Raw genomic sequence first — 11,982 nt, 5'->3', positions numbered from 1 at the left:
TCTGAATGGAACGGCTTTGCTGGTTACAAAACCAAACCTTTCCAGTGAGTTCTTACCTCTTTTCCCATTCGGCATATCACAAAGTCATTTCCCAAGTGTTCCCCTTAACTCTTTTAACTTAGAATAGTCAGAAGAGTTTATCCTAACCTAGTTGATACACTCATCACACCTTAAATGTTATGTGGTAACTGGACTTCTCCACTAAAACATAGTCATGGACATAGCAGGGGGGCAGCTGACCCCCCCATCAAGTAAATAAATAAAAATACTTAACTAACTGTCCAATCGCCTTGCAGATAACTCGGTTCTGCCAACATGAATCCTGGTTAGGCCCATGAACATAGTAAAGGTAAAGGGACCCCTGACCATTAGGTCCAGTCGTGGCCGACTCTGGGGTTGCAGCGCTCATCTTGCTTTATTGGCCGAGGGAGCCGGCATATAGCTTCCGGGTCATGTGGCCAGATTGACTAAGCCGCTTCTGGCGAACCAGAGCAGCACACGGAAACGCCGTTTACCTTCCCGTCGGAGCAGTACCTATTTATCTAGTTGCACTTTGACGTGCTTTTGAACTGCTAGGTTGGCAGGAGCAGGGACCGAGCAACGGGAGCTCACTCTGTCGCGGGGATTTGAACCGCCGACCTTCTGATCGGCAAGTCCTAGGCTCTGTGGTTTAACCCACAGCGCCACCCACGTCCCATAGTCCACACTTAATTAGTCCACATAGTCCACACTTAATTAGATGATTCCACAAGTTTTGAAATGCCTGGCCTAAAATATTTAGGTCCCAAGTTTTATAAGTTATAACTAACACCTGGAAACTGGTGGGTTATGTTCCGGGCTACTGTGTCCATAGCAAAAAAATTACGAAAGTGGGAAGCAGCGTCTGAAAACTTTTCAATGCCTGATTTTTCCTGCTCTCCAATCTTCTCCTGATCTCTCTCCACACAGCTCTTCAACAGTAGCTGAAACTTTGGGACAGGCTGGAAGCTACCGGTATTTCACCATTGCATCCTGTATGAGCTGCAAATTCCGTGCCACCCCACTTAAGTGCATTGAAGTACTCTAACCGGGAGGTTACTAGGGCATGGACTGTTATGGTCTGCCAGGAATGGTCACAGCTATCAAGTCAGCTACAAAAGCATTCTGAACCACAGGCACCAAACAAGGCTAGTTAAGCCTCCATCTCTTGCGTAATCCTTCCATGCTACTTTTTTAAGAGGAAAAGTTATGGGGACTTCAGTAATTTTGTATAAGGGAAAGGGCTAAGTTGACTTTCCCCTGACAACCAACCTGCAAAATCTACTTGTAAAAAAAATAAATAATTTGGGGAGAGAACCACACAGCATGTAACACACAGAGCTTTTTTTGGTTTGTTCCTCAGCTGCAAAATCTATTGCTATACAGAGGAATACGCAGTAAAGAAAATAAAAATGTGGAATTGCAAACATTCTTATGTAGGAATGTTCTTCAGTGGCACAGATGGTGCATGTACCTGTGGGCAAAAGACAAGAGTAAAATTTGCATGGTTAAGCAGAGATGTACTCAAGTTCATTAGGGACTGGAAGGAGGATAAAGGAGTATAAAGGCACATACGTCTCCAGCATATTTTAAAGCAAATTCTGCTTGGACGACATAAACTAGAACATGCCCTATCCTAGAGGTACAAACAGAAAACCAAATAGAGGAAGACAGGATATGCAGATAAGATCATGCAACGATATCAAAAAGCATTAGCTTGAATATGTGCTGGAAGCATCAAGGCTACGAACTTGGCTGTTTCTCTCACCCACAAATATCCAGTGTTCTGGTCTTCCAAGCTGTGTGTCCGAAAGATAACACAGGGATTTGTGTGTGCGTATATATGTGTGTGCATTTTTTGGGGGGGTTGAAAATGATGCGGGATGCTGTTGAAACTGAGTGTGCATGCAGAGAATTTGGGTGGGGTAATGAAGCAGGAATGGTGGTGTGCTGTGGGTTAAACCACTGAGCCTAGGACTTGCCAATCGGAAGGTTGGTTCGAATCCCATTGATCAGTCCCTGCTCTTGCCAACCTAGCAGTTTGAAAGCATGTCAAAGTGCAAGTAGATAAATAGGTACCGCTCCGGCGGGAAGGCAAACGGTGTCTCCGTGCACTGCTCTGGTTCGCCAGAAGCGGCTTAGTCATGCTGGCCACATGACCCGGAAGCTGTACACCAGCTCCCTTGGCCAATAAAGCGAGATGAGCTCCCAACCCCAGAGTCGGTTATGACTGGACCTAATGATCAGGGGTCCCTTTACCTTTACCCCCCAAAAGCCATCCCCTCTCACCTCTCCCAGCTGTTCTAAAAGTGAGATGAGGTCACGACTGGACCTAATGGTCAGGGGTCCCTTTACCTTTAATGAAGCAGTGAAAGGGGTGTGAAAATTGCAGGGAGATGAATGGCCTATCACAGAAATTCAGAAGGGAATGTTTTCTAAGGCTCCAGTCCTTATACTAAGAAGTCTAAATAAAATCAAATAGCATGGGACTGCATTTTTAGAAATCGTGGTTATGAGTTCTGCTTTGGTGTTTCCATTATATGTATATATTAAAATAAGCTGGGTGCTTTTGAATAAGCTGGGTGCTTTTGGAGGTTTTTAAGTAGAGGTTGGATAGCCATCTGTCATGGATGCTTTAGTTGAGATTCCTGCATTGTGGGGGTAAATTTGAAATGCCTTTCTTGGTATCCTTTCATTTCTCACCCTCTTTTTCTTTAACTCTTAGAATTTATTAGGGCTCAGGTTTTAGCAATCACCTTTGCTTGGCTGATGTTTCTCAGCTGTAGTTCCCACCTGCAGCTGGTACAAGAGCTAGTTGCTGCTGTTCATGTTGGCTGTCATGTTAAAATACTGTGCTTTTAAAGCAAAGTGAAAAAAATAAAATAAAAAGTTGGAATTGACTTTTTTGTCAGGGAACTTTCAAAAATTACAACACACAGCAAAGAAATTCACTTTATTTTGCCTCTACATGGAAATAGGAATGTATACAGGACAGCACAGGGGCTTAAAGGAGAAGTGGAACAGATTTTCATTAATTTTATTTATAAGATTACAGCACAATCATATATATATATATTCAGAAGCCAACCCCCCCCCCCATTGAGTTTAATCAGAGTTATCTCAGCATAAATGTGGATAGGACTGCACTCCTCGTTAGTGTGAGAGAAGCCCCTAGATATATCTATTCACCATTTGATCAAACCACCTCTTTCTCCAGCTGCATCTTAGGGTGAATAATCAGGCCGCCTTTATTCTTTGAGGTTTTCCTAGAACAAGTATTGCCTTTTACATTTACATACAACATTTCTAATTATATGCGACTGTTTACTTGTGTTGTTGTTATAGTAGATTTCCTTTATTTAGACCTTTCACCTTTAAAAAAGTGCATCGAAGCAACGATGGAGATCCACAAGGTTGTAAGCAGGATTTGTGACCTTAGTGCATGCTTGCAAGAAAACAGACGCTTTGTGTGCTAAGTAAAAAGGTGGACCCCCGCTTTTCTATGGAGAAAGCTCTGAAGCAACCTGAGATTTGGCGTGGGGAGAAAGAAGAAGGGCCATGCTATATATGCAACAAGAAGCTCGTTTTGAATGTTCCCTTCCCGGGGAGCCTTCAGCTGCCTGTCTTCACCGCAATGAACTGCCTGCCAGGTGTGCTATCAATAAAGACGAGGAAGCCGGCTTGCAAACCAAATGTTTCTTACGATTACAGGTTGAAGGGAGGCTCTTAAGTGAGAGAGCTTGACCTCTGTTGCATAATAATAATAATAATATTTTAAGGGTGGGGAGTGTCGCGCTAGGAAAAGCCTTTAGCCTTCTCTGCCTATGGAGGCTAAGTTCTTCTTTTGATGTGCGTGCTTATCCTTGGAAAGGAACTCTGCCCCGAAGAGAATACCTGCCACTGAGGCTGCGATCCTATTAGACACGATACAAATTCATTGAACGCACTGGAACCTGCTTCTGAACGTCCATGCATAGGATTGTGCGCTATTAGCTTTGAAAGAGAAGCAGCGTCAAGTCCTACTTTCCCAAACCTGTGGCTATTTAAAATACATGTTTTCTTTAGCAACTGCACATAGGTCCCTCGGGCGAGGGATGGAGCTCCCCCCCCTCGCTCCAGCCCTTTGCTCCACGTCTGAGTCCCCTTTAAATCCCTCGGTGGTGAGATAAAGGGGATCAGAGACGAGAAAATGCCCAGAATGTTCTCAGAATGCGTCGCTCTTCGGGGGAAAAAGGGTTTTCTGGCTCCTGGCTTCTGACATCTCTCCCACGAAGCCACCTGCCGAGCGTCACCCTCGGCTCTGGCCTTTCCTAGAATCGGAAGGGACCCCCAGGGTCATCTAGTCCAACCCCCTGAAATGCAGGAATCTGTTTGCCCAACATGGGGCTCCACCTCCAGAGCAGCGCCATTGAGGCTCCCAGCAGATGCGCGCGCTTGTGTGTGTTCCAAACTGGGTATTTGATCCAGGTGAAATAAAGCCCAGTGTTTTATGGATGGTTTCCCCCTCCCCCCTTTTTGTTCCATTGCCTGAAATTATGCCACTAAAAGAATGAATGAACGCTCCTGGCACCCTGTGCATGCTCAGGAAACCGCGTGGAGTCTGGTGGCCTCAGCTTCCCTGATGGCGCAAAATCAACTCAGCACATGCTCAGAGGCTCTCTCTCTGAGCTCAGTCATTTGGTGGTGGTGGTCGGGTGGGGGGGAGAAGAAGCAGGACCAGGCACTTTCGCGCGGGAGAGCGAGATGCACTCTGCACATGCACGGAAGTTCCCAGCTGCAGCGATAAGCTGCAACCTGATGTTTGAGAAATAAAAACAAAACACACCGGGCGCTCGGGCTGAAAATCTGCAGATTCTCCAACTTGAGCTTGTTTCCTTCCTTCCTCTCTCTCTCTCTCTCTCTCTCTCTCTCTCTCTCACTCTCTCCATCCCTCGTGCGCACCCCGACCCTCGCCCAGCCCGCCTCCCTCCTTCCCTGAACAGACCGGGCTCCCCTCCCCAGTCCAAGCGCGCATCCTTGGCGCATTTGGGGCCAGCCGGTTCCTTTTTACGCATCGCGCTCTGCCGGAAAGGAGGCGGCGACGGCGGGACCCGAGCACGGGGCGCTTCTCGGCGTCGCTTTGGCAGCACCGGGCTGTTGGTCACACGCAGCCTGTGTGTCCCCAGCAGCGGCGGCGGCGGGCGGGCGGCGGAGGGAGCGCGCCCACGTGATTCCGGCGGTGGCTCCTGACGGCGCCTCTCCAAAGAGCCGCACACCAGAAGGAGAGCGTCCAGAGAGAGCCCCGCCGTTGCCGCTGCGCTCGCTCGCCAGCCTCTCCCTGCGCCTCCAGGACGCCGAAGAGTTTCGCCCAGGCTCTGCTGCCCAAGTGCCGCGCGCGCCGCTCGAGCGTCTCCATCTCCCCGTCTCTCTCTCTCTCTCACCGTGGGCAGCGAGAGGGAGGCATGGCTGGCTGCGGGCTCTCCGAAGATGCCGCCTTCTCCCTCTCCTCCTCCTCCAGCGCCGCCGCCGCCACCTCCTCCTGCTCCTCCTTCTGCAACCTCGCCGCCTCTTGGGAAGCCCCCTTCAGCCACCAGGTAAAAGAAAGGGGAGGGAAGGAGTAGTTTGGGGGGGGGGAGAGAGAGGGAAGCGCTCTCCTCCTGGGGTCGGAGGGCGGCGTGGGAAGGGGTGGGGGAAATAATGCCCGTGTTGCGCCTCGACTCGACGCCTGTTGGTCTCGCTCTCGGCCAAGCTCGGCTCGGCTTCTTTTCCTTTGGGTGGGCAGTTTCGTGCGCGTTTCCAAAGGGGGGCACGGGAGATATTTGGGGGGGGCGGTTTCACGCCCCCTTTTCTCCTCCGAGGTGCGCCAGAGAGGGAGAGCGCGCGCCCTTTCTTGGGGTAAATGTGCGTTCCCCAGAAAGAACTCCAGAGCAGACCAGGGGAACTCGAGCAGAACCTTCCCCAAATCTCTCTCTCTCTCTCTCTCTCTCTCTCTCTCTCTCTCTCTCTCTCTCTCTTTCTTTCTCTGGCCGAGTCCTTCCCCTTCAGAGTGGCCAGGTGAATTTGCTGCTTGGGAGGTCCTCGACACTTTATTCCTCCCTTTCCTCCAAGGAAAAAATAAACGTGCCCCCTTCCTCAGTTTCCTTAATCAATTTCGGCTTCCAGTGCTTTCTCTCCTGCAACTTCCCTAGGATGGCTGAAGATGCCCACCACGTCCACATAGGAAGGCTGGGCCGCACTCTGATATCAAAAGCATCCCCGTTCCCGTCTCTCTCTTCCCCCATCTCCCTTCCCCAACCCTCACACTTAACTTTGATGACTGTGCAATGCAGAGCTTGCAGCCAAACAAAGCCCTTTCCAGTTTCTTCTTATCCCTACTCTGGTTCCTGAAGCCCACAGAGAGCCCTTTAAAAACAACAACACAGCGTTGTAGAGGAGGGAATAGTAATAATAGGATCATTTCTGTGGGAAATCTTGAATATTGGTAAAAGAGCTCCTCCAGCGTCTCTGGAATTAGCTGATGTGGTGGGCTTTTGCTGCCCCTACTGCTTGTTCGGTGAAAGTCTTTGGGCCACCGAGTCATGTCAGAAACTATCTTGCAAGTGAGCTCTGTTTTTTGGGGGTTGTGGAGGTTTGTCTGATGGGAGAAAAGTTGACTTGATAGAGGGAGAGGCTTCTGGAGAAAGTGAGATGCCCCAGCAGGCAGAGGAGACAAAGCAATATCAGAGAGGGAACGACAGACAGACAACTCCTCCTTCCCCTTTTCCTTCCCTAGCCTGGTGGAAAGGATGGAGCAGGGTGGAATCTCTTTGGCACTTTGCCCGCCTGTCAGGTGGTGGTGGTGATGGTGACCGGGCTAGACTTGTGCGCTCCCTTTCCTTCTCTACTGGGGGCAGAAGTGTTGCTTAGCTCATGGAAAAACGTGCAGCTCGCAGCCCTGGTTTCCAGGAAACTAAAATCCCCAAACTAGCAGTTGCCAGTTTAAGGTTACATTTCGCAGCACAGGATAAAGAGACTGCACATTTCTCTCTCTCTCTCTCTCTCTGCCTCCAGGAGTTGTTAATACGGAAGGCTCCTTCTTCAGCAGCCAGTCTGAGAGCTTTAGACATTAAGAGAAAGAGAGAGGGAGAGAGAGAGAAGGAAAAGGGAGCTCAGGGGCACAGAGTATTATTATTGATGGGGGCTTTTGGAGCCCTGACAACTGTGTTGTGTTTCCCAGTAAGCAGCGGAATAAGTATCGAACTCTTTAGTGTGTCTCTGGGTGGGAGGAAATATTTATCAGCACCCAATGAGGAAGTCACCTGGTGTCAGGTCAGTGTGATGGATGACTGTACAAGTCCACACTGGGGGGAAAGGAAGGGTTGCTAGATAGGGATGGGAATCGCTATTGCTGATGTGTTTTACCTTCTATTTCCACTGGCCTGGCATTCAGAGCAAACGTTTTAAAAATGAACAGAAACCTAGCTGATTTCACAAAGTTAGCTTTTGCAAAGATGGATGCATCATGCAAGTGAGCAGAACCATATAGTCCCTGCCTGTGAAAGGGGGGGGGGGAGGAATCCATTCTGTGGGTCACGCTGCCATCTTTTTGCTTTCTCATGTTTGCCCCCATTGAAAGGGCTAAAACTGGCATTATTTAGCTGCCAAATACAAATGCTTACCATATCATGGGCGCTATTCTTTGTATCTGTAATACAGTATGGTTTGCTGAGCACGTCTCAACATGTCTGTGCAGCAACAGTGTAGTTTATGACAGACTTGCTTGTGGTTTGTACAAACAGAGAAATCCATTAGGCTGGGAAAGGTATTGGTAAAAATGGTTTCCCTAAATAGTTCCAAACTTACAGAAGTGGATAAATGTGAAATGTTATGTCCTCTCTAGTGTGTATCTTTTTAAAGGATTTTCAGCTGTGAAGTAGAAAAATTGCTGGTAAATCTATAGCTGCTCACTTCATAGAACATCTGACTAATGCTGCATTTTATTTCGGGCAAGAATCAGAGAGATAATTTGGGAAGATGATCTATTTTAGTAGGTCTGTAAACTCTTGAAATGTAGTATACAAACTACAGTTAAATATGTATAATGCAGGAAGTTGTCCTCTGTTCTTCACAATCATATTATCTCATATGGTCAGTTGCCTTAAATTATCTAGTAGAGAATAGCAGAGTGATGCTCACTAGCAATTTGCAATCAGAAACTAATTGTGAAAAGGTGCAAAATTACTTTTTATAAGTGATGTTTTTTTTTCTTGCTGAAATATAGCACTAAATGTCAGACATGGTTTAGAATTAAATGTCAGACACCACTTTTTGCTTAAAGTGATGCTAAGAGTATACAAGCTATTATCTCTGCTCTCTAAATATAACAGCAGCAGTTACCCAGGAAAAAAAAAATGTCTTGTCTAGTAGTACAATTTTGTGTAGGGGAGGAAATCCTCAAATTTCAATATACCACAAAAAGGGCAGGCAAGCTATAGTGGGGGGAAACAGCTTTTTATTCCTAGATCAATATGATGCACTCTGTGAACATCTAATACCATATAAAAGCATCCTTTGTAAATATCAATAGAAGTTCAACAAGGACTTGCTAAATCTGTTCCTGGCATAGCAGGATATATATTGTAATAAAACTGTGCATAAACAAAGCAACACTTGCATTGTATAAACTCCCAAGTAGAAAGAATGAAGAGAGATACTGTGCAGCTTTGAAGCCCTGCAACACAGAGTAAATTGTTCTGATTTCTAACTTCTAATATCACACTGTATGTTTTATTTATTTACTGTTATTATTATTTTGCATTTCCGTGACATGAAACCTTCCTGGTATCTTTCAGCATTCAGATGTAGAGCATGATTTGTCGAGAGTCTTCTTCAAAGAAACTACTCTTTGTAGTGTGCATAGAACTGTCACACAAGAGCTGTAGCTGGGAAATTGCATTTGATAATACAAGTGTCAAGCTAGCTGTTCCAAATTAAAACCCTGGACACCCAGCACTAAGAAAACTAACTGTTGAACCTAGTCAGGATCAAAGGTGCTTCTTTGGGTATGCACAAGAACTTGCAGTTACTCAGTGAGGATATTTTAGGGTCCCCGACCCCTGCCTTTCAAGGGACGTGGGTGGCGCTGTGGGTTAAACCACAGAGCCTAGGACTTGCCGATCAGAAGGTTGGCAGTTCGAATCCCCTCGACGGGGTGAGCTCCCATTGCTCGGTCCCTGCTCCTGCCAACCTAGCAGTTCGAAAGCACGTCAAAGTGCAAGTAGATAAATAGGTACTGCTCCGGCGGGAAGGTAAACGGCGTTTCTGTGCGCTGCTCTGGTTCGCCAGAAGCGGCTTAGTCATGCTGACCACATGACCCAGAAGCTGTACGCTGGCTCCCTCGGCCAATAAAGTGAGATGAGCGCCGCAACCCCAGAATCGGCCACGTCTGGACCTAATGGTCAGGGGTCCCTTTACCTTTACCCCTGCCTTTCAGGATGACTGTGAGGGGATTATAAGTGTACTTGCTGGAAATGAGCCTAAGCTCAGAATAATTTTCTTTTCTTTTCTTTTCTTTATTTTAAGTGTCAATCTGTTGTAGAACAGGCAAGACAAAGCAAGACAAAGCAAAATGTTCAGGGCACCAGTCTAACCAATCAGTTTGTGAGAAATCAGCTGACTCCTCCCTTTCAGTGATGTCACAGCTGTTTACAGAAGCTGTGCTATAGAGGAAAAAACAGAATCGCACTGGCACCTATTGTTGGGAGAAGGGACTTTCTGGTTCATTTTGAAGCTTTTTTTGTATTTTTGGAAAGCAGTTGCTCAGGTAATTCTTTCTGAGAAATCCAGGATTTTTGTGTAGCTATCGTTCGGCAGTTTCATACCCACCCCAAAGCCAAAGGCAGCTCTTTGTAATCCACATTTAATTTTATGCAGAAATGTTAGAGTTTGTAAACCTTTAAAAAAAATGCCCTTCTACTTTTTCATTTGCAAAGGGAAATAAGTCCATTATTAGTATATGCATACTGCAGTGGGAAGAATGTTGTGATTTAAACACTTCTGTGAAGTGACTCATTTTACTGGGGAGTCAAAAGAGTCGTTTACATCAGCCCTGTAGTGTAGTACAGTGTTTTGATCTATTCTCTTGCTGGTATTTTTTTCCTTTAAGGCATATGTAATGGGGGACTGTTGATTGTATCAGCAAAAGCAGAGATGGGATGATTAATTGCATTCCCACCCATGGGCTGTGGGTCTTAATGTACAGGATGTTACTTCTGGAATAAATGTGCAGATTCATTTTTCTCAAAAAAGAAAAGAAAAGGGTGGCTGTTTGGCCTGTGCTAATAACATGACCAGGGGTCAGCAACCTTTTCTAGCCATGGGCCGGTCCACCGTCCCTCAAACTATGTGGTGGCCTTGCCCCGCATGTCATGTGACCAGTCAGCCATTTTGATCAGCAGAATTGGCGGTACTACAGATCCCACATAATATCTGCACCACCCAGTGGCGTAGCGTGGGTTGTCAGCACCCAGGGCAAGGCAAGTAATTTGCGCCCCCTAACCCGCACGCCTGGCACCCCCCCTCCACAGTGGGTGGCGACCCGGCGGCTCGGATTGGATTCGCACAGCAGTGAGAGAGAGTGAGTGAGCCAGGTAGGGGCAGAGAGCTGCGAGTGCGAACGCGCCCCCCCCAGATGTTGCGCCCGGTGCGGCCAGCCCCCCTGCACCCCCCACGCTACGCCACTGGCACCACCATCTGTCTGTAAGAACTTGATCGATTAGTGTGGCAGGACTGAAACTTTGGAACTCCCTGCCTTTGATATCAAGCAGGTGCCTTCATTGTACTCTTCTTAGGGCCTGCTGAAAGCATTCTTGTTTAGACAAGGCTGCTCAGATGCTTAGAAAGTTGAGATAATGTTAATCTGTTTTAATTGAATCAGAGAATTGTAGAGTTGGGGGGGACCCTGACGATTTTCCAACCCCCTGCAATGCAGGAATATGTAGCTGTCTCCTATGAGAATCGAACCTGCAACCTTGGCTTTACAGTGGTACCTCGGGTTACATACGCTTCAGGTTACATACTGTTATGTACTGAAGTTCTCACCCTGGGCCAGCAGGGGGATACTGTAGATAGTTATGCAAATAAGGGATTGAAAGTGACGTTCAGTGATTGGATAGTTTTAGAAAATTGTTACAGTTGCTTTGTATTGGAGCTCTATATAAGCAGGCTGGCTGAACCCTTCAGTTCAGTTCTGTTCTGGCCTGTGAATAAACAAGAGCTGTTTGAAGAATCGCTGTGTTGTCTGATATGTTCACCCACAACTTAACACATACGCTTCAGGTTACACACTCCGCTAACCTAGAAATAGTGATTCAGGTTAAGAACTTTGCTTCAGGATAAGAACAGAAATTAGGCTCCGGTGGCGTGGCGGTGGCAGGAGGCCCCATTAGCTAAAGTGGCGCTTCAGGTTAAGAACAGTTTCAGTTTAAGTACGGACCTCCAGAACGAATTAAGTACTTAACCCGAGGTACCTTATTAGCACCGCATTGTAACATTTTAACTTTTGTATGTTTTAAAGGATGGTTGTGAATTTTTCTTCATTTTACTGTTGTATCTTTTGTAAACTGCTTTGGTTTTCTTAAACAAACAAACAGTGCATAAATGTTATGAATAAATAAACTTTGCTCAGTTCAAGTAACACTGCCACACAGCAAGGGAATCCTATAAGTCACTGAACTGGAATTGACAAGGGTCCTGCCAGCCATTGTTTGAGATCAATTTAGCGTTAAAATGATAGTCAGGAGTGGTTGCCCAGGCAGTGGCGTAGCGTGGGTTGTCAGCACCCGGGGCAAGGCAAGTAATTTGCACCCCCTAACCCGTGGATTTGCGCCCCCTAACCCGTAGATTTGCGCCCCCTAACCCTAACCCCCAGATGTTGCGCCCGCCCCCCTGCACCCCCCACGCTACGCCACTGTGCCCAGGTCAGGATTCCCAAGCCAGAGCGCTGTC

General features: G+C 47.0%; 1 protein-coding gene across 2 annotated transcripts in view; it reads left to right on the top strand.

The window, feature by feature from the left end:
• Positions 1–5,264: 5,264 nt before the first annotated feature.
• PPARGC1A (PPARG coactivator 1 alpha) overlaps positions 5,265–11,982 on the top strand; it is a 658,152-nt gene continuing 651,434 nt past the window's right edge. Inside the window, exon 1 of one of the 2 annotated variants that reach the window (XR_014567979.1) lies at positions 5,265–5,591. Coding sequence is in view for 1 of the 2 variants with exons in the window: in XM_083754902.1 (XP_083611028.1) it covers positions 5,460–5,591 (132 nt within the window). In the remaining variant the exon portion in view is untranslated. The remainder of the gene's footprint in view (positions 5,592–11,982) is intronic. The other variant, XM_083754902.1, reaches the window with a different exon arrangement.

The sequence above is a fragment of the Podarcis gaigeae genome, assembly GCF_964106915.1.
Source record: "Podarcis gaigeae genome assembly, chromosome: 9".
Classification (NCBI taxonomy): Eukaryota; Metazoa; Chordata; class Lepidosauria; order Squamata; family Lacertidae; genus Podarcis; species Podarcis gaigeae.
The sequence above is the reverse complement of the archived record's forward strand: the minus strand, read 5'-3'. Positions and strand labels throughout refer to the sequence as shown.